Source organism: Pagrus pagrus (assembly GCF_965226575.1).
Source record: "Pagrus pagrus genome assembly, chromosome: 17".
Lineage (NCBI taxonomy): Eukaryota > Metazoa > Chordata > Actinopteri > Spariformes > Sparidae > Pagrus > Pagrus pagrus.
In genome coordinates this window covers 25,646,257-25,674,086 of record NC_140201.1, presented here as the reverse complement: position 1 = coordinate 25,674,086, position 27,830 = coordinate 25,646,257, and the positions used below count along the sequence as shown (strand labels likewise).

Here is a 27,830-nt window from a genome sequence, read left to right as displayed (position 1 = left end):
ACAAGCATACAGCAACATAAAGTAGAAATATAACAGTACAGTAAAGCCCTGCTGTCATTAGCAGCACTGAATATGAAATGATCAGGTCAGCTATCACATTCTGAAAATATTTCTATTGAAGTGATATTTTAAAAGTGCACTCCTACTGTGTTATTATGTTTGATCAAAACACTGCAGGAAACAACCTCATATGCAGTTATATGTGCATGATATTTGTATTTGTTGACACATTTGGGCTCAGTGAGTGATATGTGGGAAAGATGTTGGTGCTGATGTTCATTTAAAATGTGAGAAGTGAAGTCGAGAAGTGAAGCGAAGTGAAGCCCTTCACTGCGGAGGGATCTGCATGATAAAAGATCTGCAGCTAATCCCGTCTGGAAAACGTGGACAAAAAATGAGGAGGAGGAATGAAGGGAGGGAGGGAGGGAATATATAACACCGATTCTCCAAAATGGCTGGCCATCCTTTGTGTCTCTTCACATGGTGACACCCTGGTTGCCCTAACCCCTCCGTTGGGATGCTATCCATCTTCCAGCCTTCCCTAATTAACCCTGAGACCACACCTCCCTTCTCCTTCCTCCTCCCTATCTGGCCGTCCTGACTGCACTGCCTCCTCCCTCGATCCAACCGTTTTCACAGACATAGGCCCTGAACCCTTCTGTCGAGGTCAGGGGTCAGAGCTCTGAGGGTGCAGGTCATTCCTCACCCACTTCCCCTCCCCTTGCACCCCCCTCCTGCACCTTGCACCCTGCATTGACCGTCTACTTGGGCTCCACTTTTTGTCTATATGTTGTCCTCTTTGTCCCTTCATCCTGACCATGACCGCAGACACACACACACACACACACACACACACACACACACACACACACACACACACACACACACACACATAGACAGACTGTGTGAAAGTTCAGACCTCTGTTAACCTTCACACTCCAAACACAAACAGCAGCCGGCCTCACTGATTCACACTGAACTTGACATCAGCTGAACAATGACGGCGTCTCTGCACATCTGAACCTTTACAGCTGGAAATGAGGACGACTGGAGACACAGCAAACATGTTCCAGGGCAATATAAACAATATAAAGACTTATCTAAATAGAGACATCAGAAGGGGCAATACAAGCACTCCAAACAGGAATAAAGTCTCAAAACTAGGAACAAAATATTACAAAGCCGTTATTATAGTGGATGAATCATTCAAAGGCTTCATCAGGGCTCCAGACTAACATGTTTTTTGTTGTTTGGAGCCGTGATGAAGACAGAGTGGTCAAAACATGTTCTGCTTTAAATGATTCATCCACAATAATAAAGGGTTTTTAATACTGACCTCCTCATTTTAATACTTTTACCTTATATGAATAATGTGGATTGTCCTTCGTTTTTGAAGTACTCTTCAGACACTACTCTTATCTACACGGTATTACACAGAGCAGCCAGTCATCGCCACGTCAACATATAAATATATATCAAATATCTCCGTTCTGTCTCAACAACTATTGGCTGAAATAAGGGTCAGTGTCTGTGGTTGTACATCCCTCTTAGAAATATATATGTTTGTGAATCTGTAGAAGAAATGTGTCAGATTTGTAAAATACCATAATGATATGAATGCAAAGGTTCCTGCTGGCTGCTGTAGGATCCATGTCACAGTGTGGGAACTTTGAATGCTTTATTCTGCACATCTTTCTGCTATGAATGTCTTTGTGTGCACACATTTTATTGTGACATCCTCAGTTTGTTTTCCAGAACTACAATTTGAGACTGCAGAAGCAGTCGAGATCACACTCTAACTGACACATATATGAGCCCATAAATGTTTCACACAGGTCCTGACATATACAAAATATATCCCACTGACAACACTACCATCATTTTGCAACACACTGTTTTTGCATATATCCTATCATACAAGGCACAATATTACATCATCTGAGATATGATGTATCATTTCCACACTTATTTGGTCGAATTGAATGAGTACTACCCAAAATGACCCAACGTCACTGAAGGAATCAGCAAAAATGATCTCACTTTATTATAACTGCACTAATCTGAGCTCTCTCCTGCTGCAGCTTGAATGCACTACAGCAGAATAATGAGACAATCCAACTACACAATTCAGGTAGTCAAAGACTGGAGCCCTTTGTTCTTTCTAACCCCCCCAAACACAGCAAACTAATCAATAAATTAATGAATATATTAGAGATCAACCCTTCTCCCCTCCTCTACACCAGAGGCACTGCCAATCACTGGGAGAGAGTGACAAGGGAGAGTATTGATTGATCCGGTCAAAGAGTCAGGCCCAACAGGAGCAGAGGGATGGATGAAGGAAAAGCTGAATGATATGAATATAGATTCATGTCACTGAGATTATAAGAAACCTAATGAAGTGTGCTGATGATGACAAAATGAAATTCTATTATAGCAGCAACATTTGTTCTCAGCCTACTGTCAGCGCTCTGAAGTTCAGCTAGTAGCTGAGCAAACTGGGGGTTGCCTGTTTTTGCATTATAGATATAAAATCTAATATAAACTTTGGAGGGGACAACCACACAGCCAGGGGACACCAGAAGCAGTGCTGTAACTCTGCTAGCGATGAGGTCACCAGAAAATGTGACTTTAAAGTAACTCATAACCATATCTGTTGCATAAATGTTGTCAAAACTGCAAGATTTCCCTCTGAGATGTGAATGAAGCCAGTCCGTCCCTCACACTGCTCTGTCTGTGAGCACTGCTCTGAGTGTATATCTGAGTATCTGTTTAGTGTTCAATGCTTTCTGCACATCCAGTTCCACTCCCATAACTCACATGAACACACATCACCTACAGAGGAAGCAGACATAATTAAAAATGTTACACTCTCACTGTTTCTGCCTCGTACCCGTTAACACTCTGAGAGCTGAGCTGATAATTGAGCCGGCCTCTAGACAGCCAATTAAAACGCAGCTAATGATATCTGTGTATGGACATCTGCAGGGTGATGGATGAGTCCCTCGCCCCAACACACACACACACACACACACACTGGTGTCAGTGCTTAATTGATAGTAAGGAAACTGAAGAGGTGTGCATGTGTGGTGGAGGTGGGGAGGGGTCACACCAGTGGTGTCACCGTGCACCACACAGCAGGCCCATGCTCCCAGCCTCCACCCCAACTAAACAGCCAAGGGCAAAGGTGAGAATAAAGGGTGGAGCTTTGCTATTGACCCTCTCCTTCCCCTCCCCTCACCCCCACCACCAGTTAATATGGACACACACACAGGAGCTATCATGGAGGTCTACTAAGAGCCAGTGACTAAACAAAGGCTGCAGCGATGTCGGCTAGAGAACATCTCTGTATCAGATGTGTGTACAGTGTGATTACATGACCTTTGACTGTATCTGTTTCTAAACAGCTCAAACTAATGATCTCAGTTTCTATCTTTAGCATCTTCATCCCTGGCTGCACCATACCCTGCATACATGTGTTTCATATTAAAGGGACAGTTCAACATCTGGGCAGTATGTTTGTTTGTCTTCCCCAGGTTGGGATCAGTGGAATCATATGGATCATACTTAAGGTAGATACAGAAAATACAGCTAAACAATGATTTGAGATATAAATCATAGGAGGAAACTTTGATCTTTGGGCAGCTAATAAAACCTGTCTGAAGGCTGTTTTGCCGTGGAGAAATTTGGACTCATAATCTCAATTTGTTTAAGTCGCTACTTACTTATGGCCCTGTGTGTACTGGACACAGAGAGACTGTGATTTCCAGCTGGACACCAACCAGTTAGCCGTTGATATTTGGTTGAATGTAGGTTGTGACAGGTGACCAAAGTTTAATATCAGCACCTCTAGTGACAATGCCATGTTGACATAGAATGCTGACAACATCTGACATTGACACAGTATTTTGTTGGTTTAACTCGTGGTGTGAGTCACCAGATTTCAACGTCTTTCCAGCCTCAGAGGTTGATGTTGGATTTTGATGTCAACACGATTTTCATTTCCACCAAACAGTCTCATTCTCACCTTGTACTACGAGTCGTCCGAGTGCAGTACGTCTCATTCTGGTGCCGGGTCGATTGGCAGCACACACATACACACCAGAGTGCTGCAGCGAAACATCTGAGATCATCAGGTTCCCTGTCCCCAGAACCTGGATACCCTCCACTCCAATGGAGCGTCCGTCTGATGGACACACACACACAAAGAGACACGTAGAGATGGTTTGTGAAACCAACTTTTGAACGTTTGAAAACATGCCACAAGTTACTAAATCATCCTCATCCTATCATATCCAGTCTTTTAGCATTAAGACTAGATATGGATGTGTTCAACAGCACACGTCAGTACCTAGCCTGCTCCAGGAAACAATCGGCCTCGGGTTTCCTGTGGCAATGCACTCCAAGATGGCCGTCTGATGGACAGTGATGGTCAGGTTCTGGGGTCCTGACAGGATGACCGGCTCCTTGTAGATTCTGGGAGCTCCACCTGGAGGGATGAAGTAAGATAAAAGTGAATATGGAAAGAGACTTAGTCTTCATTTGAGTATGATAACCAATCTTTCTTCTAGTTAAGGATTGTTGTTGGGACTATGAGGGAACAACTCGAGTTGTAAAGGCAAAGAAATTCTGAGAGATGCTGCAGTGATGAAGACAGTAACATCTTCACTGCTGTTTACTCCACAGAGGTACTTTCTCTAACTGCTACATGTCTGAACCTACCGGTGATGTTGAGCATGGCCTCGTGGCTGAAGCGAGTGTTGGCTGTGTTGGAGGCAACACAGCGGAAAATGCCAGCATCTATCTGCCTCACACCAGTCACCTGGAGAATCCCCCTTGGCAGGAGAGTGTATCTGGACAGGAGAGAGGAGAGATCAGGCTGCAGGTGAGACACTGAGACTAATACAAATATGATAAAAAAACAACAAGGTGGTCTTATACCAATTGGGCGACAATACCAATATCAGCTGTCACACATCAGAGATATATGTTGCGTTTGTCCAGCAGTGCATGTGTGTGTGTGTGCGTTACCTGCTGTCGCTGCCGCTGAGAGGTACTCTGTTTTTCTCCCAGGTGATGTTGGCCTCAGGTACTCCGTTGATCTCACACTGGAAGCGAGCAACACCTCCCTCGTCCACAGACATGGAAGCTGGGTGTGTGTGGAACTTAGGAAGAGCTGAAGAGAAAAACCACATGTGAAGATCAGACGTCATGTGGAAAATACTGGACACGGAGTTTTGTAAAATCATATAACCCAGATGATGTCAAAATGATGTCGTATAATAGATTCACACATTCATGTACACACACACACACACACACACACACACACACACACACACACACGCACGCACGCAGGATTCCTAACAACCTGGTGGCCATAATCAATAAGGGTGTATACCATAGATGAGGGACTGCAAATGAGAGAGCTGATGCTCTCTTGGCAACACATGGCAACTCGAGATAGCCATAATTCTCCAAGATTACCCTTAAACCCTTTTAATGGTGTGTGTGTGTGTGTGTGTGTGTGTGTGTGTGTGTGTGTGTGTGTGTGTGTTCAGCCATGTATCCATGTACAGTAACATGTAATTTATAGGTTTTCCATAATGAGAAGCTGGAGTGTTTCTGTGTCGCCTCTGAGCACAAAGGATTGAAGAGTCCGAGGGGGCTTTGGGTTGCCAAGTATGATGCCGAAGTGTTCACCATGTGAAGCATCATTTATAACAAAGACTATGGGATGTTTTGACAGAGAAAAGGCAACATGTGGTGACTATCTGTCGGACATCCTGTGCTCCCTGTGCAGGTTTATGGCCCAGGGTGATGCAGGGATAAGGATATTAACATGCCAGAGAAAGAGAGCAGGACTGGAGACGGTGTAGCCTTCACATCGAAAACACTTTACTGAAGGTCATGATCATGTGAATATCTGTGTTTGGATGGACAGGAGAGCATTTATCACATGCCCATCACACACACACCAAGTTATAATGTAAATCATGTACACACCGTTTTATTGAAACTTGACCATGACTCCTACTGGATATGATAACATCTTATTCACTAGTTTCACTGCTGTAATCACCTGGAGAGTGGCTGGTCTGTTATCTATGCCAACTGAGCAAGACACTGAACATTCACAGCAGTGTCAGATATTGAGTACCCCCCCTATAAGAGTGTGGCCTATACCTGCTCTGCATGAAAAGTGTCTTAGAGAACTGTTGTTGTCATGTGGAGCTATATAAATAAAATGACATGGCTTGATAAAATGCTCAAAATTTACTAGTGAAGGATGTGCAAACAGGCTAATGTTAGCTCCCTTTAGCTTAGCTCTCTTCTCAAATAGCTGGCTGGGCCTCCAGTGTGAATATCCACCATGGCTGTATGGAAAACTAATCTATATCTCAGTGGGTAGGGCGAAAAACAGGCTGTGTAAAATTGTGAATTTAACCAAAACAAGCAGCTAGCTCACTGGTCCGCCAGACACAACAGCTGGTGCAACATACAATGTTTTCAAAAGCAAACATATCGTGTTAAAATATTACTTTGGTAAAAGTAAAAATCACCCATACAAATAGAACTCGAGAGTAGTATCAAGCTCAGTATAGTCTTAAAGAGATTATAGACCACCATAATAGTATAAATAGAGAAGTCTTAAAGTATCTGATTTTAAATGTACTCATCAAAAGCAATTTTCTGGCAATTAAGTATCAAAAGTCCAAGTAAAAGTAAATCATACGTAAATGTACATGAACAGTAATATGTAAATAGTGTTTACTATGGGTCAAACGATTATCAGATCCAATATTCAGCATGTTTTTGATTGTCAGAATCAGCACTTTTTAATCTAACTGCTGATAAAAGTAATGAATTTAAAAATGAACCACTCTGGCTCTGATGCAGCATGTAATCTGCAAAGTAACTAGTAACTAAAGTTATCAAATAAACGTAGTGGAGTAAATCTGCCTCCAAAATGTCTTGGAGGAGTGAAAACATAAAGTAGCAGGAAACAGAAATAATCAGTATAAAGTACATGTCACATTTCATTACGGGCTATATAATTATGTTAGCTAGTTAGTGTCAGGGATCATTACAGTCAGGGCCATACCTGTGTTTGAGGAGGGAATATCTTAGATTCAATCAGAACTAGAACACATGCTGGACATTATGTTGGTTGTATTTTTAGGCTACTTTTAGCCTTTTAGCCTACTACTTTTAGGCCAATACTTATTCAAGTAATACATTCATGATTTCTACACCAGAATTCATCTGGCCCTATGAAGGCTGAGATTTACAAAAAATATAATTTAATAGCTAACTAAATAATTCAGTATGGAGAATACAGTGCCATTCTTCTTTGTGTCACCAGTTTCCTTCTGAACTCATTTGGACTCTAAGAAAGTTGCTCTTCTCTACAGGGAATAAGACAGTCAGTTACATTATTTCTTCTTGTGTCACAGTAATATCACTGTTCAACAGCACACGTCAGTTCACAAAAAGTATAGACTGTGACAGTTGTGTGCTGTGTTGCAATGTCAAACACTTACATGCCAACAGGACTTTGGCCTTGCGGCTGACCAGCATGCCATAGCGATTCTGGGCGGCACAGTCGTACTCGCCAATATCGCTGTCACTGCCCTCTCTGCGTTTCTGGAAGCTCTGGATGAACAACGTGCCATTTGCCAGCACCCGAACCCGCGGACTGGTGGGTAAAGGCACCCCATTTTTACGCCACGTAACCATGATCGGTTCATCGCCCTGCACCCGACAGTCCAGCATGAGCGGCCGCTCCCTCACTGCGATCACATCACTGGGCTCCAGCAGGAAAGAAAGCTCTGAGGCCACACAGCAACCTGCAGGCAGAGGAAGACACACAGGTTAGAAGAGAGAAAGGCTGTATGGACACTCATTGAAATGATCATTTGTTGTAGCAGGAATATTCAAACTGGAAATGTAATCAGGTTTATGTAACCCCATTAAATGTAGGCAGCATTGGGGAAGTTATGGGAGACGCTATAAAGGTCAAGAACCCTGAGATCTGATTTGAAAGGGACCTGAAGAAATGAGGCACTGGATATGATGATATGCTGACATGAGACCTTTGGCAATACCACATAAACTACACAACAGTCAGCAATCAAAATCATGTGAATAAACCAAGGTGATATTCTGCTTCTCATTCACTCCAACGCTCCTTCAATTTCAGCAAATCTCAGGTCATTTAGAACATTTAGTTCACAACTAGTTCTTGTGCTACCACAGGGTGCGTATGGTAAAGCAACCTTGAACTGCAGTGTTTCTTTTAAGGTCATAGGAAAATTATGGTTGATGGTAGAAAATTCCACCTAGGTTTCATCTCAAACACACAAACATCCCATGGTTCCAGAGACAACAGCACAGGGGGAGGCTTCTCTGTCGGACACCTCGCCTCGGGGAACCTTTCCCGAATTGGCCAAAAAAGCTCACTCAACACCAAAAACCATTTCATTTGATTGATGGTGCATTTAGTTTTGCTGCCTGTAACGCTTTTACTGAAGACAAGCCACAATGGAGGCTGAATGCCAGCGAGCCATCCAGCCAGAGAGGGCAACAACAATACCCGAGCCGGGGAGGAGAACACTGGCAAGGGTTGCAGGGGTCAAGTTAGGAGCGCCTCCATTGAAGCAGGAGCCAATTGTGACAATAGTGTTGTGACTATGCTTATTTGCACCCAGCCCACAGTAACCTCTGTAAAAACTCCCGTCAGCCACCCTACACCCAAGGGCACCATCTGCCCCTTCTTATGCATCCCCTCCACCCCTCCCGACTCTTCCCGTTTTTTCAGTTCCATCTCCGAGGTGACTTTCCCATGCCACCAGAGCTCTCCTCGTCACCCCGGTCCCCTCTTCTCCATGACCTTGGTGACATTCCCAGTCTCCCCCATCTTTTTTGGTGTTAATGTTCTCATATGCAAACAGCCTTGAACCCTTGTATTGGCCGCTTTCCATCCCAGCTGTGAAGCAAGAACAATTGGAGTTGCACTTGAACCTGCACAATGCCTTATCAGTGACACTATGGGGTCTTGCATCTGTTCAGCCAGTATATCCTTTCCTTCAACTCAGCCGACAGCTATAGAACAACGTTTATTGTCGTCCAGCCGCCATCAAGCATCACATCCCACACACAGCAGCCTGCAGCTGAACTTGACTTTGGACTGGCTTAAGTGTATTTCTGCTCTCAGTGAAGTTCATTTACACTGTCAAGGCCAGCTGTTGTTGTTTGCTAATATGCTGAACATAATTGTCAGTACACATTTATATCCTTGATTTTTGTTTTTCATTTAAAATGAAACACACACTTTATTTCTGCATTATCTTTGGTGGTAACTAGCAATGCAGATACCAGTAGTGGTAAGGTCCGGGCTTTGAAATAGTATAATAGTGGTATAATGGTATAATAATATACCTCTGAGACCTCTGTTTTGGTGCTCACAGCCTTGAAAAATTAGATAAAACATTTCAACAGTAACGTGTCTTTCTAGAGTCCTGGACACTCATACACAAAATCCACAGTAACAGGGACACTGATTCTGGAAAACATGTTCATCATATCATTTTTCAGTGCTGTGAGCACTACCGATAAAAACTGAATCACTTCCATTGTATTTGCTCACAGTCAGATATCTCAAAGCCTGGACAAGTAAAACCAAAACTTTCTGCATAAATGGGAATCTCCTAAATGTCTCGAGAGTCAGTTAATATCAATTCTCCTTCCACCGAGGAGGTTATGTCTTCTCCCTTGTATATTGCTTTTTATTACACAAAGACTACTGAACAGATTTTCACTAAACCTGGATGGAGGATGGGCCTCGGCCCAGAACAGACCCCAGTAACTTTTGGTGTGGATCCTGATAAAGGGACGAATCCAGGAAATGTTCTCTCACTTTCATTAACATTGTGAGATTGGGTGTTTTTCAACATGTTTACATTGTTAATTTCTCAGGGAACAATGTATGGAACTTCAGGCGTATTATGTGGCTATTATCTATGAGTGAGTACAGGGCTGGGCTGAGTGCCATTCTAGTTGAAATCTGGTTCAACCAAACTTTGTACAATTTCACTACTGCCCACCTTGTTTTATGACCACACCTGCAAATTAAATACATCAGTGTAAACATGAATAAGACATTCCTCTCAGCAGTTTCATTCAGCATATCTGCTTTCTGGTATGGACTGATCTATCATGACATTTCATATACAAATACCACAAAGGCAGCCATTTTGACATTACACTCTAGCAGTAATTTGTGTCGAAATGAGCAGGCTGATGACTCCTCGTCGACAAGACAGTTGGTGGAATGGCGTCGAGGCTTAAAGATTCAAGGATCTCAGCCACAGCCTGAACATACAGTACAGCAGAGCTGTTCCTCCACCACAATATCTCTGTCACTGGCTTCACTGATGTGTCACATCAAGAAATGAGCATCTGCTCTCTTTCTAATGAGAGATGTCCCACCCAGCAGAGAGGATTGTGGGTGTACTGGTCAGCTGCATCTGGACAGGCTGATAGAGGCCTGCAACCCCCCTGAGCCTCCCATCCCTCAGGCCTGGTAATGAAATTCAGGGCTCCCAAGGGGGACTTGCATTGCGTTCTGTGGCCGCGGCTATCGAACACATGGTGTGGCAACCTGTGAGGCCTGAAAGGTCAGTGTTGATCTCTGATGCAGGAGAGTATGTGAATATGATGGAGGAGGGGCAGAGCAGCAGTGTAGTAAGTCAGGTGTACAAGGTTATGTCACAGCAGGACTCTTTGCTTCTGAAACACCTCTGTAGGTTAACGCTGAACTTCCTGCAAGCTTTCTACTTGATAATCACACAACAATCTCTACAGAGCAGGCACAAGAGTCAGCCTTCAGATGACTTCTGAGTGTGCTGGTTGCTCACACACCATATAGTGTTCTTGTGTTTTAATATATCTCAGAAATTGAAATGCTAAGTCTAAACTATGACCAAACACCAGGGTAAAACACAGCTCTTATGTAAGCTAACAGCAGCAACCCAGTCACCAGAATAAAATGTTGGCAGTTAACGTTTCTTTAAACCACTGATACGTTCACAACTGTACCTTTTATCATATCAACATTTCTTCAATATGTGTTATATTTCACCTTCACATTACATGTTTATGACTTGACTGTCATATTGGCGGGTGGAGGGGATGGTACAGGCAAAAAGGCAAAGCCAGTGACCACAGATCCAGACTGTGTTCCAACATTTCTAAGTGTGAAATCAGTGGATATTTTGAAGGAGGCCTCCAGGCAATATACAGGAGAGTTTGTGGTGACCAAAACCAGATACAGTATTTTTGACAGGAAGTCGGGACATCTCCAGCCGTGTTTATTGTGTCTAAAGCAGATTTTTTCCTAACCGAGTGGTCTTTGTATCTAAACCTAACCGGACCATAAAAACATAGCACTGAAGATAAAGAAATGTAAAGTTTGAATATATCTTCGGTTTGCAGAAACGTACATTGCCAACATTTATTCTGACCGAATGACAGGGTCAACATAAGCCAACGTTTCTTCATCTCTTCCTCAGCCAGAGGAGGAGCAAAACCATGTTAGTTGTAGTTTGTTCTTGAGTTACTTGTTACCACACCAACAACCTCATGCAGCCCTTCATAAAGGCAGGGTTTGTTGTATTGGATTGTACCAAACAAGCTGTAACTCAATAGCAGTTTTGAGCCAACCTCTAACACATTAAATGGCATGAGACATTGCATCAATCCCATGTCTTGTTTCAAGATCGAACCCTCAAATCCAGGGAGACTCTGTGCATCAGGATGGATGAAGGATCATAAGGATGTTAGACAACAAGCTTTAAAGCTGCTCCACACTGGAGGAGATAAATGCTCTCTGAGCAAGTTCCAGCAAGCTGAACCTGCAGGAGGCATGATTAAGTGCATAGCAATAGAGATTGGACCGTTTTCAATATAAGGATAGGACCATAATGAGATTTTTGAAGGGAGGGGGTTGTCCTGCAACCCCCACACTGACACCCTGCGCTTGTAACCCCGAGCCCCTCAGGGGTCATGAGAGACTCAGAGGTAAGCAGGATGGATTTGTAGATGAGGGGGGAGCTAGTGTCCAGCCGTAGCTCTCCCAGCCCTCCGCTGCCATTGTTCAGCAGGACCGCTGCCCCTGAACTTCACAGATATCTGTCCACCCCCCATAAAAAAAGGATGGAGAAGGGGCTCTTGAACACAATATACAAATCCCTTCATCAATTTTCTTTTCTTTTCTCCTCTCTCCCCCTTAAGACATCACATTTAAAGGCAACCTTGGCCGGCTGTGTGGAGCTTGGATTGACCAGAAGAATGAAACTGAGAAATATTTATAATGAATCCTTTGTATGGGGGAAGGTTGGAGTTGAGAATAGGGTTGAAGCTTTAAGGGTAGGGTTTTGGGTTAGAGCTTCATATTTCTGGACTCACTGCACATATCTGCGGACCATTATAGAAAATGTTTAATCATTGATTTAAATATTACCAAATCAGAGCACTTTCAAATGACATGTGCGATGTTATATGTTCTAAATTTGCGGTTTTATATTTCGACCTCTGTTCCATCTATTTCAGAGAAGGCAGTAGTTTAAACAACTGGAGGTCGGCTGGAAGCTGGGAATGACTGGACAGGCATTAAAGCTATTGCCCCGGGCTTCCTCTTTTGTCCTCCTAATGGGAGTATAACTCCCCTCGCTCAGAGACTGAGTTATCTCAGCAGTGTTACACAAACATGTTATTGTATCGTATGTAGGAAGTCTGCATGTCTTGTGTTTAAACTGATGGTCTTTTGCTGGGTGTCATATGCCAAGTTCAATGTCTGAACACAGTGTGTCTGAGAGAAAGGTATTTCTTCTTCAGCAAGCTCAGTGTTGTGACACTTAGTCTTCCAACATTGGGGGTTTAAGTTTGGTGGTGATACCAAATGTGAGTTTCGTACTTATACCGAAAAAACCCTATTTTAAAAGCTTTACTTTGAGAATGCTGTTTCCACAAAATCCTTTTTTTCTTTCAACAAATGAAGGCAACATGAGATAAAACTGGCAACTTTTTGATTGAAATCAATCTGATCAACAATAATCAAGATTATGAATCTGCCAGTGTGTTGTTGAAACACTGTGTACCAGGTACCCGGTCCTTTTCAACATGTTCTCACTGAACTTCACTTCATTTTGTAAATATCCTAAACCTATAAAATCACACAATATAATGAGTGAGAATTCTTTAAACCAGTCCAATGACATTAAGTTCAAATTCAGTGTTTGATCAGGCTTGGTCTCCTCACAGCAACATATCTCAGTCTCCTGACCTATTGATAACATCTTTACCCATGCATAAACCCATGTTGGCCCCAAGGGCCCGGGGGCCCAGGACGTCCCATCTGCATTTGGAGCTTGGTTTCTAATGGTCAGTGCAGATTTAAAAAGCCTGACCAAAAACAGTGTCCCCACCAGCCAGGTGGATCAATAAGCAATAATCTCTAATGTGATGGAGAGGAGGCCTCTTTGTCAGTGCTGCACTTTTAATCAGTGAGGTGTCAGCTCGCTGGATGGGTGCAGCAACTCTTATTAGGGAAATCCAATCAAAAACAAAAAGGACAGACAGGACCTCACAAAACACAACATAACAAGCGCCTCAGTGTGGCGAAGTGAGCAGTCAGGTGATGCTTTAACACTGACAGGTGAGCTGCTACTGAAACACTGCTGGACAGATGAGACTATAATCTTAACTGCTAACATTTCATTCTGGGGACGGGGCTGAAAACAGGCCTGCTCTTCTGACAGCTATAAAACTTTTCCAAGCATAATATTCAAGATAAGCCCTCTGATATCCAAACTCTTCACCAGCAGCACCAGCTGATCACACAGTTTCACACCATCACTCCAGCTGGTACAACCACAGTGTTCCCTTCTGGAAGCTCCAGCACGTTAACCAGCCGGACATTTACTGGTCATATAACTGCTGGTGAATCTGATGACGAGCTTTGTATTTATATTTATCATTCCTTCTGTCTGGTCAAGCTGCTCATACATGTTTCTACTGATCAGCTAAATTCTACCTCTGTGGGAATATAAAGCAAGGATTTCATGATAAACTAATAATGAAAGAAGCTAAATGCTCTCATTAAAGTTATGTTTTGGTTTACAGTGTGTGTTTGATGCAGTCAGGTCAGTGTTGGATGAGGGCCCTCTACAGAAAGTCGCATCAGCCTCATAATTGAACCTTTATATGTTTCATGCTAGCATTAGGCTAAACCCTCCACAGATTGAGATGTTAGCCTCTTTTCTGTCACACCGCAGGACACCCAGGCCACCACAGGCCCTTTGTGTCCCTGCTGTGGATTAAACCAGGGGGTGTTTCTGTTGGCACAGGCCGTTGTGGACACTGTGTGGAGTGCGGAGCGAGGAGGGTTGTCGAGGACACGGTCATGGGCAGCTGTAGGGGGATTACCTCCTACACACATATCTTTAATAAGGTCTCAATCTGAGCGCAGACTGGGGGCACTGTTATGGAGATGAGGGTGTGAGGGTCAGGTCACTGAAGGCTGAGGACTTGGGGGAGCTATTGTGTCTCTGCCCCCCCGCAAAAGACTGCTCGGCTGACCAGGACGACCCAGAACCCTACCCCCTCCTAAAGGTCAGAGGTGACTGACTCTAACCCCTCACTCTATGGTGTGAGCTAAAGACAGACCCTCCTCCACCGTCTGCCCCGCTCCCCCTCATGCAGATCTGCTGTTTCTTCTTGGATACAATTTTGTTTGTTCTGTGACTTTGTGGGTTATTTTCAAGATGTATTATATTATTATATTAAGATGATCATACCTATAAACACAAGTAGAAAATCAAGAAAACACTGACTTCCAGGTTTTTCATTTCTTAGAGATGCTTCTATTTGAATGTTTGGAAACATGAATAAATGAATAAATTAGCACAGAAATGAATTTTGGGGAAAGATTCATTCTTTTTTGGGTCCCAGCAAATATACATCAAACATATCCTGATTGTAACTGCTAGATCATGTTAAATAGGTAAAAATGGAATCCTAACTAAAGGTGGACTTACTGATGACTCACAGTCTTCCTCTGTGGATCTGGGGCTATTCATTATTTCATTTGTTTCGAGGTTCAAGAATGAACTTTTTACTAAGTCACAGTGTTTAATGGCCTTTAATTAAGTTTTTTTCAAGACAAATAATTAAATATTATCATCCATGTATATCACTTTTTTAAACAGTTAGATTAAATAAGTTAAATTAATGTCCATTCAATGTCTTTCTGCTTTCACTGTTTTGGGATGAAGAAAGTGACACAATGGCCGGTGTAGCTGCACAATGTTCTAAATGGAGTTCAACATTTCCAATCGAACAGCTTTATTGCACCTATACACCATGACTCTGAACATTATGTGTAGAAGGATCATTCCTGAACTTGGAAATAGCATTTTGACTTGAATTATTTACAGATATTCACTTTGAGTTTCCAGATTGTGCATAATTGAGCAGAGGATCAGTGACAACCAATTCACACCCATGCAGATATTGACAAGAGCTTCCAGTCATCTGGACCGAATGGAACTGATCAATCTTTGGAAACATCTGGATTAGTAAGCGAGGACAGAGCAGAAGCCAGCGTCTCCACATTCACAACAATTTCAGAGACAAGCAGTGATGATATACCAATTCTGTCAGAACACAGGTCTCGTTCAACTTAACAGCTTACTACCAGGTTCAACAAGCAACTTGTAATAATGATGATTTTGGATTTTAGTACAGAGGCTGTATAACTGTATAAATGGACTGATATCTCAGATACCAAAACATTGAACTTCCAGTTTCCTGAGAGTCAAAGTCAAAGCAGTAACAGAAGAGTGTGGGCTGAAGCAGCATCCTCTGCTCTCTGGACTTGGTGAAGCTCCCCAGTTCTCACCCTGCACTCACTAACAGCTCAACCGAGCTACCGCACCGCCTAAAGAAGCTGAACTATACTTACTCAAACTCAAGTAGAAGGCAGCCAGGCAGGTGAGGACGATTCTTGGTTTCATTTTGGTTTCTTTGCTCCAACCTCCTTGATGTCAAAGCTTTGACCCTTTGAAGACTCAAAAATCAGGTAGAAAAAAGTAATCCAAGTGGAGAGGTGTGTTTTCTGTATCCTCCTTGTATCTTCTTTGGTGATAAAGCTAAAATTTGTATTGTTTTCATATCAAACCATTGCTATTCTTTAGATTCCCTGGTCCAGCGTTGGGCACAAGGAAAGCTGCTGGTCATGTCCAAAGCTACTCTGAGAACAGTGCAAGGATGACACCTCAGCCTGGACAGAGCTCATTAGCTATTCAGCCTCATTGTTGTCAGTGAATGGACACTGATAAAGCAGCTTTCGCCGGCCATTCCAGGTCCATCTCTTTCTGAACCAATCACAGCCCCGGGGTGATGGAGGGGCGGTGGCTCGGACTCTGAGCACGATTGATATTCATTTAAACAGAGGGCTGCTGGCCAGCCGCTCACCCTACCCCACCCCCTGCATGATGGACCAGCTGTGGTCTGAGCTGGACACACAGCTCCGAGCCAGGCCGACTCTGACTCCAAGCAGATTTTATTATAATAAATAAATGACGTTTTCAGATAAGCATTATCAGACAGGAAAACATCCAGGATTTGTTAAAGGAACTCTCCATCAGTTTGGGGGTACAGTGCAGACTGGAAGTTTTCTGTTGCTTTGGCTCTAATCCAAAAATAAACCAACCACTATCTGCTTAAGGTTCAGCATTTCAGCCTCATGGGTCTTCGAATGAGGCCACTTCCAGGTGATCTATTAACTTTTTATACCAGCGCAGTATCATAGCAATCAAGTAGCAAGGTGAACACTTTGGGTGCACAGGTTAGGGCGCAGTGGATGGGTGTGTAATAGGTTCATACCTGGCATAAACATGTGTCTCGAGGACAAAAACACAATGTTTGTTAAACAATGTGTAGAAGAAAGCATTTCTTCTGCACATATATAAACTTATAAAGCAACTCCTAACTCAACAGCTCACTAAATTGAGCCATTTTTTAAGGGAGTCTGGGGACTTTCTCCATGGGGACAAAGAAGTAGCCTAGTTTTTGTCAAATTTGACATGTTTAGCGTCAATAAAATGTTTCTTCTTTCATAAATTGAGTGTTAATAGTGAAATCAGTGTAAACAGTGTGTTCAAACAGCTGCTAAATGTTGGCAGGTAAAAAGCACACAGAAGCAGACAGGCTGGTACAGCCATGCTGCCACAAACTGATGCTTTTTACAAGGAAACAAACAACTTCATGTTTTCATTTAATGCTGAATTTACAAGAAGGCACCAATGATTTAGATTTTGTCGTAGCCGTTTCACAAAGTTTGGTAAGTTTCTCCTCACTCAACAACTCTTAAAATCAGACCATTTGTTGAGGGAGTCTGGTATTGGATCAGTTGAAACAGACGGTGTGTTCACAAACATCTGCTGCTAACACTGACAGGTTAAGACAGCCCAAACATCTCATCTACATTACAGTGAAGCACCTGGAGATCAGACAGTGTGGAATCCATTCTGCCAATAGTTGTGGCTTTTTCTTCTTCTTCTTCTTCTTCTGGTCTCACAGACGTCAGTTAAGTAGGCGGTCCTTTAATGTGGTCAAGGACACATGTCCATACAGGTATGTCATAAAAAAAGAAGCGTTAGATTAAATATAGTTAGTGGTGATGTTAGTCTAGTATAAATCACTAAGTGATAGTGGCATGCTTACTTGTTTGCATGACAAAGTGTGTGTGTGTGTGTGTGTGTGTGTGTGTGTGTGTGTGCTAAAGATAAGTTTAGGAATAAATCGTCTCAAATGGATGGAAAGCATGTGTGTATGATGATACAATGAAAAATCACAACTTATTTATTTTTTATGTTCACTGCGAAAAACTCCTTTTACCTTCGCAACATGCATTTTAGAAAAGCTGCCATGAAATCAGTCATTTTAGGCTGTAAAAAATCCACAGAAAAGCTGGTGATATCCTGCAGTGACTGTGCAGTGTACTGTAGATCTGCCCGCTCTCAGTCCAGGGTTAGGTTTAGGAAATCTAACACAGAATTCTACTGTGACAGAATTAAATTCACTGTCCTCTTCTGAACTATGACAGAGTGCCGTCCATGTGATAAGAAGGAGGAGAGGGGGACGTGTCTCCATCTTTCTCAAAATACTATGTCTCTATATGTGAATATTAAAATGGTATTGCTGGCCTCACCCACACACTGCACACTTTTTTTTTGCATGTTATCAAGTTAACACAATTTTAGAGTGAGGACCCCCTCAGTGATTTGTCTTCAAACAATGTTCTTATGTTTGCTGCACAACCAGGTTTGGTGCTTGAAGAAACACCCGTTGACCTTCATGTTTTTGAGGTGGTTTGACTTTGGCCTTAACAAGGTGTCTGTTTACTTCAGACAGTGTGGAAAAATTCAAATTTGTCTTTTGAGTGTGTCCACACAACCCAAATATTATCAAGACATCTGTAATAAATCTCTTCTCCGTAGCTGTGCCCCTGATTTCCAGAAAGATATCAAAATAATTTAAATAATTTAATTTCATTAAATTCAAAATCATTCCTGATCTAATTAATTCACAGTAATTATGATTTCAGTAATGTCTTTGTGAATCTTGGGTAACATATATTAAACAACCTGGCTCTAGGTCTGAGCTGCCTTTTACTTGACATCTATATATTTTTTAATCGTAGAATTTTTGGACAATTTTATGAAATCGTGTGAAGGTGGATGGGTCTAGTCAATTTTCCCCCCTTTGATCCACTGACATTTTTCGCTGTCCTCCTCAACAACTGTACAGCTTTAATGGTGGCCGCATGCTGATTTGTTGGTGTTGTTAATGAGCGCTCTTCGTGCTCCGACCTCCTCTGTACTGAGTTTTCAAGTGTTTTGTCATTTGTGCATTGAGGTGTAGCAGGTTACTGTGTTCCCAGCTATTGAGAGAACAGAGTTATACTTTTTCATAAGACAGCACAGGCCCTTTTTGAGCTTATTTATCTGGGATAAGTATATGAAGTCCACCTCTTGAGGTATAGCTGTAATTCCTTGATGCTCACATAATTTTCTTTTACAAAACATCAGAAAATTGCCTGAATGTAAAGGAAAACATCAGTCATGTCACTTTTGTTTCATGATAAAGAGCACATATGTTCATTTTGAGCTTTCTCTCACTGACTATTGGACCAAAGATTAGGTTAATCTGTTATTTCTTCCCAGAATCTCTGAGGAACCTGTTTCTATACTGGACACATTAAAAACTGGAAGCATATGAAGGAAAATATAGTTTCTATCAAAGAGAATGTATTTATTTTTATTTTTTTGAGAGTGTGTTTTTTGAGCCTTTCCCTGAGATTAGGTTATTTTGACCATATATTAGGTTAATATGAAGCTCAGTGAAAGTTCAGTACAGGAAGACTATATCTGTACACATGCGCTCTCAGTCATGTGTACAGTCTCCCACTTTCCCTAATCTTCTTCAGATTGTTCTCCTCCTCATCCAATCACAACCTGTCATATTGCCCTCTAGGCCAATCATTTGTAAGCTGTCAAATTCAAAAGTACTCTGTCTCTCTGCTGTCATTTCAGCATGGCAAGACATGGAATAGCTGCCTTACCTGCTGCATGGTGTTTGCCTTTTTCTTCTGTGCAGCTGCATCCTCTCCACTCCAAACAATTTTTGAGACATTGTGAGACACCTGAATCTCCCACAGTCCAACACTACACCGCTTCCAGAAAAATGGCCGAAACCATGATTTACTCATATCCCAATGAAGGGCCCGAGGCGCCGCTCCAGCCCCTGGGCTCCAGCTGTCTCAGCTTCACTAGCTGGACAGCAACTCACCAGCCACTTCTCCTGCCGCTTCGCCTTCTCCTGTTGAAAAGACCCCGGGTTCCCACTGAGACTCAGTATGGCCCTAAGTGATCCAGGAGGTCCTACACACCTAGGCCCTTGACATCTTCCACTCCAGCTGCCCCACCCACTTCTTCTCAGGATGTCTTTCTGGCCTCCATCCAGTCTCTCGTGCAATCAACTCTCACGTCCAGACGCTAGAAAATGCCTCAGCCTTGCTGTCTGCTACCCATGCACTAAGCCTGCTACAATAATTTCAACAAAAATGTCTATACTTACCCAAGATGCATTTTCCTTCACATCTGCAGTGTTTGCAAGGATGCTCCTGCAGGTTGGTGTTCCCCTGCCAGCTCCCCGGCTCAATCTGCCCTGTCAGATGAGCCAGCACAGCTCCAAAACATCCTAAAAGTCCCTCTTTCCACTCCAATAACTGTCCAAGCTGTGGAAGCAGACCTGTCAGTCCATCTAGACTCTGTGGTCACCGATAACCTGCTCACTGGCCTTCCTTAGGGATTCCATGTTTCATCTCCAAACTCCACTCCAGACAGCAAAACACCTACAATCCGCTGTTAAGGATCCACAGAATGTGTCCCAGTTATTGGGGAAAGAACTAAATAAAGGTAACTTGATCAGCCCCTTAAACTCTTCTGCTTTTCAATTGTTTCACACTAGTCCTGTAGGCATTGCTACCAGAAAGTACTCAGCTCCTCGACCGGCCCCGTTGATCACATTAACAGTCCCATCTCTCCCTGTCCACTGCGCCACTGTGGATAACACAGTAAAACTGATAAAGCTGGCAGTAGCCTTTCTTTGGCATAAAGTGGGATTCCAAGTTATATTTTGCTGTCGGACTCACTTTTGTGTCGAAGTCTGTGCATATTTAACATATTTATTTATTTAAATATGTATTCATATTCAACACACATCAGCCTCCCCTATCTAGCAGCAGTTACTGTCTCTCCTCGGCCACCTCAACTTCACCATGCTCGTAATTCCACAAGAGTGCTCCTTCATTTCCAGGATGCTCAGTCTGTGCTGTTCCGTCCCAAATTTGCACAATCAAATATCTCTTGAGATGGGCTGCCGCTCCCGTTTAAAATTGTGGTCGCTGATGTTAGATGAGTGGAATGGCCTCTCCTTGTTTAATGATGAGATAGTGCGCTATACTATCCAGTTTTTCATGGATGTGGCTCCATGGGTATTTATTTTTTCTTCCACCTTCTCCGAGCTAGATTTTTCCTCTGCTATTTATCCCATTGTTGTTGCATGCATGTGTGGGGTCAATTTTGGCAATTAAAAAAAAAATATCACAGCTTGTTTTGTCAATATCATTAATAAAGGGTGCTCTTCCACGAGTGTCATCATGGCCTTCATGAGGTGTGTCACCTGGCTCTCTGTTACACACAGCTTCATCATCGCTGCCGCCACGTGCCCTGTCATTTCAGCGTCTGCGCTGACGATCTGTCCCATTTTCATTTCCGAGTTTTCCAGAGTCTCTGTCCAGACGCCAGCCTGAATCCCACGCCTGCCCGTACTCTTAAAGAGCTGTACGGGCAAGCGTACCTGTCTTTATTTACACCATCTGTGCTTTCATTACTTATTGTATTGATGTTTCATTTTAAGCCTCTTTACATCCGTGGCTTGCTATCCGGGATACAGTTTACCATCAGATGATCTGATCCCTCTTTCTCTAGCCTTTTTGCTAACCCAGCCATACAACTGCTCCTGAAACGAATTTTGACATGCTTCCTCCCCTGATGTAGTGAAGGGAAGGAGCTTCTGCAAGTCCAGATGCAGAAGCTCCTGAAAAACGACTTTAATCATCATCTCAGACATCAGCTCCTGAAAATAAACCACATCTGCGGCAGAGAAAAGAAGCGACATAAAAAGAAGCTTATATATTTGTATATAAACACACATGTCTGATGAATATTTATGTCATATACTGAATGTTCCATAAAAAGTTCCATATAGGCAGAATTATCATTTCTAAATCCATACTGATGCTCATAGAAGATCTTATTCTTGTTTAAATGTGATAATATTCTAGTATAAATTAATTTCTCCCAAATTTCTGAATAATAAGGTAAAATGGATACAGGGCGATAGTTTGTAAAGTTACTTGGATCACCAGTTTTAAATAAGAGTTTAATCTTTGCTTTATTTAAGCTCCTTGGGAACAATACCAGCTGCCAGAGACTAACAACTTCTCATTTCATCATGGCCAGCCAGAGTGTTTCTCAAAGCTGTAATGATATCCCTTACTTCATTTGGTTGTGGTGGCTCAAATTCAGAAATCAGAAATCAGAAATCCTCTATTTGTCCCGCAAATGGGGAAATTTCTTTGTTACAGCAGCCAAAGGTCAGGAATATTACAATAAACAATAATACAAATAAAAAATAAATAATATAATGAAATAAAAAGATAAGAAGTAGAATAGACTCGTATATACATAATATTTACAATATGAACAGTGTAATTATACACAGTGTGGTGTATTTTTATTTACAAATAATAAATATGGGTATAAAAATTGTCCAGTTAGTGCAAACCAAAGTGAGAATGAGATATGTGTAGAGTTTGAGACACATGTGAGGTCTACTGGGAGCAGTGCTGGTTGTACAGTCTAACAGTTTGTGCCACGCATTGATAATGTTGTTCTAAGGAATCTTAAAGACTACCCAAAGTGTTGTCAATTTTATTTGAAAGAGACGCACCCACAATTGCAAAAAGGTTTTGGAGCCACATGAAATTTCACATGGATCACTAATTAGTTTATCTCCATTAAAAAACTGAGAAGCACTTCCCAATGATGTTTTCTTTTTTTATTTAGCAGTTGCTTTATAATATTCTTTGTAGATTTTATATTATTTGATGATTTTTTAAACTTCTTTGATTTTTTTTTGCTGAATGTAAAAGATGCATACATGTATTTTTCTGTTTTATATTCTTTGAAATGTATATAATATTTAATAATGTAATAATAACATACTTTTTTTTCTAAAGAAGATTTTTTAAGGCGTGAAGTGAAGCAAGGTTTATGAGAAACATCTTTTTTCCCCCTTTACTTTTTGAACCAAGTAAGTTCATTTGGAACTAGAATAGGCTACTTTGGGGTTGTTTTCATGAAGAACATTTCCCATGAGATGTTTGCCATCTTGGACCTGAAATGTTCCATATTTTTCTTGGTGTATAATCTGTGGTGACGAGTGGCAGACGTCTTTTTTGTTTCATGAATTTTATGAGCTACACTAAAAATAGGTAAATGGTCAGAGATATCAGTGTATAGTACACCACTATTTAAACTGAAGTCAATGTTATTTGTAAAAATATTGTAGATTAGGGTAGGAACAGCAGATTCATTTAGTCATGTTCCAGTTCAAACTATGATGGAGAAATTAGGATCCAGAGATAAAAGATAATGGCTCACATTGTTGTATTTCTTGGGTAAGCACTTCCATTGAGATGAAAAATAGAAAATGTGCTGGATGTAACAGAATACCTGATTGTTTCCACCTGTGTCCCATGACCCTCATATGTCTTATAGTCCGCGTCTCCCTTTGTCCTGTGCCAGAGTGTCTCGTTGTTTTCGTGCACCTCCAGCCTCATGCCCACAGACCTTGCCTTGCCTTGCCTATGATCTTCGATTTCAAGTTGGTATTTGATTTTCTTTTTCACCTCTTAAGAAGAGTGATTTTTTTTTTTTTTTTTGGGAAATTTTGTCAGCTCAGTTGTGAAGATAGTTTTGTTTTTGTAGCCATTAATTTCCCCTCTGTTTGAGTGGTTTTGTCTTCATAGTTTTGTCAGCTCAGAAGCAGCGTAGTATAATTTTTACAGCCCTTGTATCTTCCTCCTTTGGAGCGTTTTTTGTTATAAAAGTTTCATAGTCATTATTCCTCGCCAGAGTAGATTAGTTCAGCCTTTTTCTGTTTCCTCCTTTTGGAGTGATTTTCTATTGTGCTTGGTTTTCTTTTTGTGTTTTTTTATTTCATGTTTGCCTAGATAACCTAGAGTTTATAGCCTGTTCATTTATCGCTCAGTCTTTAAAGTTGAAAAGAGAATTTTTAATATAAAGCCTGCTTGAACTGTCTCCACTCTGCATCTGAGTCCTCATTCTAGTCCAGGCCTGACAGATGGTTCATTGAGAGCGTGGTTGGTGAACAATGAGCTGATCGTACTGTAGATGAGCAATCTGATGTGCCTCCTTAAGTTTTGGCTGCAGCTCCATTCGTTTCTGTCTCACATTGTCTGTAAAATCTTCATTGATAAAGATCCTGGTTTTTCCCTCTCTTCAGAATTTCCTCTTTGACCTCTGCAGTTTCATCACAATTGACCTTGGCCTGTTGCTCTTCATTTTGCAATGTACATATTCTGACTGACACTCCAGATACTCTTATGTCATAGAAAGTTTGTCAAAAGAAGCTTGGAAAGATGCAAACTGACGTGAAATGCTCTAGAGACTGGAAGCCTGGTCCGAGATACTTTTAAAATCATTCACATCCTTCTGTGAGAATTGCGAACTTAATGTCCTGTACATCCCTCATGATATTGTCCATCCTTTGATAAGTAGAGTCCTTTAATAAATGAATAAAGTTCTTGAAGCTTCTTTCCTGTTGTTCCTCAATCAAGTCTTTGAAAAACGATTTCTGCTGATCAAGCAGCTCATGAATCATGCACACTGAATAAGAATCTTCTTCCTCGTGAGCTTTTTTTGGCCCCACGGTGGAATAAAGATTGAGGAGAGAACTCTATTCCAAGCTGCCAAGTTAAAAAATGAGGCAGTGAAAACTTACAGGCTGATGCACCTCAGGGTGCTAATGCAGGTAGGCCAGGAGAGAGATACATCCAAAAACAATCCCTTCAATGTGAGTGCCATCCACAACTTTAGATAATATGATAATAGAGTTTATCAGTTGTCTGTCGAGTCCAAGTCATTAGCTTGTTGAGGCATACATGCTTGCAGAGGATGTACTTCCTGCAGCAGTTGAAGAAATTCAGCCTGCCAAGGATGAGGATGGTCTACTTCTACACTGCCATCATCTAGTCCATCCTCACTTTCTCCATCACCATCTGGTACGCTGCTGCCACTGCCAGGGACAAGGGCAGACTGCATCATATCATTCACTCTGCTGAGAAGGTGATCGGCTGCAATCTGCCATGCCTCCAGGACCTGTATGCTTCAAGGACCCTGAGACGTGCAAGGTAAGATTGTTGTCGACCCCTCCCATCCTGGACACAAACTTTTTGGGACTCTCCCCCATAGCAGGAGGCTTCGGTCCATCAGGACCCAAACCTCTCGCCATAAGAACAGCTTCTTCCCATCTGCAACTTGCCTCATTAACCAGGCCCGTGACCCCCACTGACACTGACCCCCCTCCCTCCCCCTTCACTTACATTGCATTAATGTAAGTTTCAGTACCAGACGCTCTTATTTTGCACATTGCAATATCCATATCTACTGGGACCTTGCACAATCCAGGTCAAACTTTTTGCACCACTGGATAAATCTGGACAGTCTTCACCTACTTTAAAATCAGTCACACTCATTTATATGTATATCCACACTCTGTTTATATTTCTATTATGTCTTTTAAGTATTTTTAGTATTGTTTGTTGTTTTGCACATACAGACCACAGCAAATTCCTTGTATGTGCAAACTTGGCAATAAAAGTGTGTGCAATATAAATCCCAGGTTTCTGTAACAATTTGTCAGATGTACCGTAATGTAACGTTACGTGCCAATTACAGATAAAACTCAATGCACGTCTTAACAGTGTTATGTCTTGCAGAAGTGTGTAGCCAAGCTAATGTAACCTGAAACAGGACAATAACACCTGGCTCTAACATGCTGCCAGCTAAACCTCTGTTGAAATGAGCCGATTTGGCTTAAAACTAGTGAGTTGACAACTTTGCTAACACAACCAAACATCAAGGGCAACAACATTAGACATAAAACTTAGCAAGTCAGCTATTATTACATACTAGCCTGTCTTCTGCAGTCTTTCATTTAGAGAAGCTGTAGAAGCCAACGACTAAAAGCCATCTTCTTCTTCTCTTCTTAGCTTCCACCGTCAGCATCCTCCTCATACTTTTCAACTCTGCCATGATGTCTGCCATGAGGCTGCTGAGGCTGGTTCTGTTTCTGGTGCCTTTTGCCAGCCCGGACCAAAAAGAAGATAGCGGTGTAAAACACATATACTATCCGACGGTGCTCAGAGCAGAGTCAGCCAGCAGTGCTAACTTGTAGCTACAGTACGCAGCAGGTACAGGTTACCTTCAGGAAACTCCGTTAATCACAGAGAGTTGAGGCAGAGCAGCTGGAGGACATCGGAGGGAAAACCAGAAAACATTTTCTCCATAAAATATCCAGTTTCACCAAAATCCCTTGGTGCTGTTTGTAAGCTAGTACTATAAAGCGTTACGCTCTGTGATCTACCCTCTCACTGAAGTTACATAGAGCAGAAACAAGTGGCAGAGACACGGTTCACCCTGTTTCAACACACTGTATCATCAACATGATTCTGATGCTGTTATGGTATCGTCCTAGTATCGTCAGGCTGGCTCACTGTCATGGCTTTCAGGGACACCTAATTATTTGTGACACCTGTGCTTCCTTAATCAATAATGACTCCAGCCCCTTTAAAAAGAATGAAGTTAATGTTTTTTCCAGACACTTCCACATCTACCAAAAGTTCATTTTAGTTGGTATCTAGCCTTGTTTGACCCATGATGTTCACAATATCAGAAGAATTCTCTGCCAGGGTTGTTGGATCGTACAGTCTCCCCTACATTTACGACAGGCCTCAGAGTCTTTGGAGTCTACCGTTACCTACTGGGAGCCAGATTATTAAATATTTCTTACTTTGCACTATGTAATAATAATGATCCTTTTTGGTATGTTCTTGTGAATGTTTTACAGACTGCAAAAAAGTCTAGTCTACCATCTTTATCACTTCATATGTTTGTGTGTTTGTGAGTGTATCTGACTGACTCTAATGGCTAAGTTGGTAGGTGGTACATTAGTGTGACAGAGGCTATTTGTCGCCCTCTAATGTCTTGATTTGCTTCACTATGGGCAGAGTGGTGACAAACTCCTTCATTATTCACTACATCAATTTATGCAATATTGATAAAAATGTGAAAAAATGCCACCCAGTGTTTTAGTGTAAAATGCCCCCAGGGGACATCTTCCCCAAGTTTATTTACTGTGTAAATATAATATACACTAATCAGACACATCATCAAAAAGACTAAACAGGTGAGGGAAATAACACTGATCATCTTATGACAATACAATGTTCTACTGGGAAACCTTGGGTCCTGGGTCCTTGGGTCCATTCATATAAGCCTACAACCCAGATACCTTTCTAGGAATGGTCTGAAGAATGTGACAAGAGCCCATGGTGCCAACCTAGCCTCCAAACTCCCAAGATCCCAATCTGATTGAGCATCTGTGGGATGTGCCCGAAAAAGTCCAATCCATGGCGCCCCCACCTCACAACACAGCACCAACACCCTGGTGCTAGACACCACAGGACACCCCCAGAGGTCCTGTGTCCATGGAGCCATTCACAGACCTCTCTGTAGAGACACAACTGAAACATTCTTTGTCATTATGTTTTCTCTGAGGCCTAGATTGTTATAGAATCAGAGCGGTGCCTCAAATATCTAACATCATTCAACAAGAATGCATATTTGTATCCAGTAAGACCATTTAAGTGGCTTCTGGTCTCCCAACATCAAGACTTCATGCAGGCTACACAAGACTATTTGGCTCCACCTAGTGGCTGAACCTGATACACTGCAGGTAGTCTGTTAACCAACTCTTTCACCTTCATTTGATGAACTGTATATTAAACGTCAAGCTGTACATTTGATTAAGTTCTCCACAACAAGCCTACATGGATT

At 42.0% G+C, this 27,830-nt stretch overlaps 1 protein-coding gene across 1 annotated transcript in view; it reads right to left on the bottom strand.

Annotated features, from left to right (window-relative positions):
• Window positions 1–16,278, bottom strand: part of LOC311272388 (immunoglobulin superfamily DCC subclass member 3) — a 30,393-nt gene extending 14,115 nt beyond the window's left edge. The window contains exons 1-6 of the mRNA XM_084378768.1: window positions 16,022–16,278; window positions 7,542–7,847; window positions 5,029–5,173; window positions 4,720–4,850; window positions 4,349–4,486; window positions 4,025–4,183 (exon numbers count right to left, since the gene is read on the bottom strand). Coding sequence (XP_084234894.1) covers window positions 4,025–4,183; window positions 4,349–4,486; window positions 4,720–4,850; window positions 5,029–5,173; window positions 7,542–7,847; window positions 16,022–16,073 — 931 coding nt within the window. The 5' untranslated portion in view covers window positions 16,074–16,278. The remainder of the gene's footprint in view (window positions 1–4,024; window positions 4,184–4,348; window positions 4,487–4,719; window positions 4,851–5,028; window positions 5,174–7,541; window positions 7,848–16,021) is intronic.
• Between the last annotated feature and the right edge of the window lie 11,552 nt (window positions 16,279–27,830).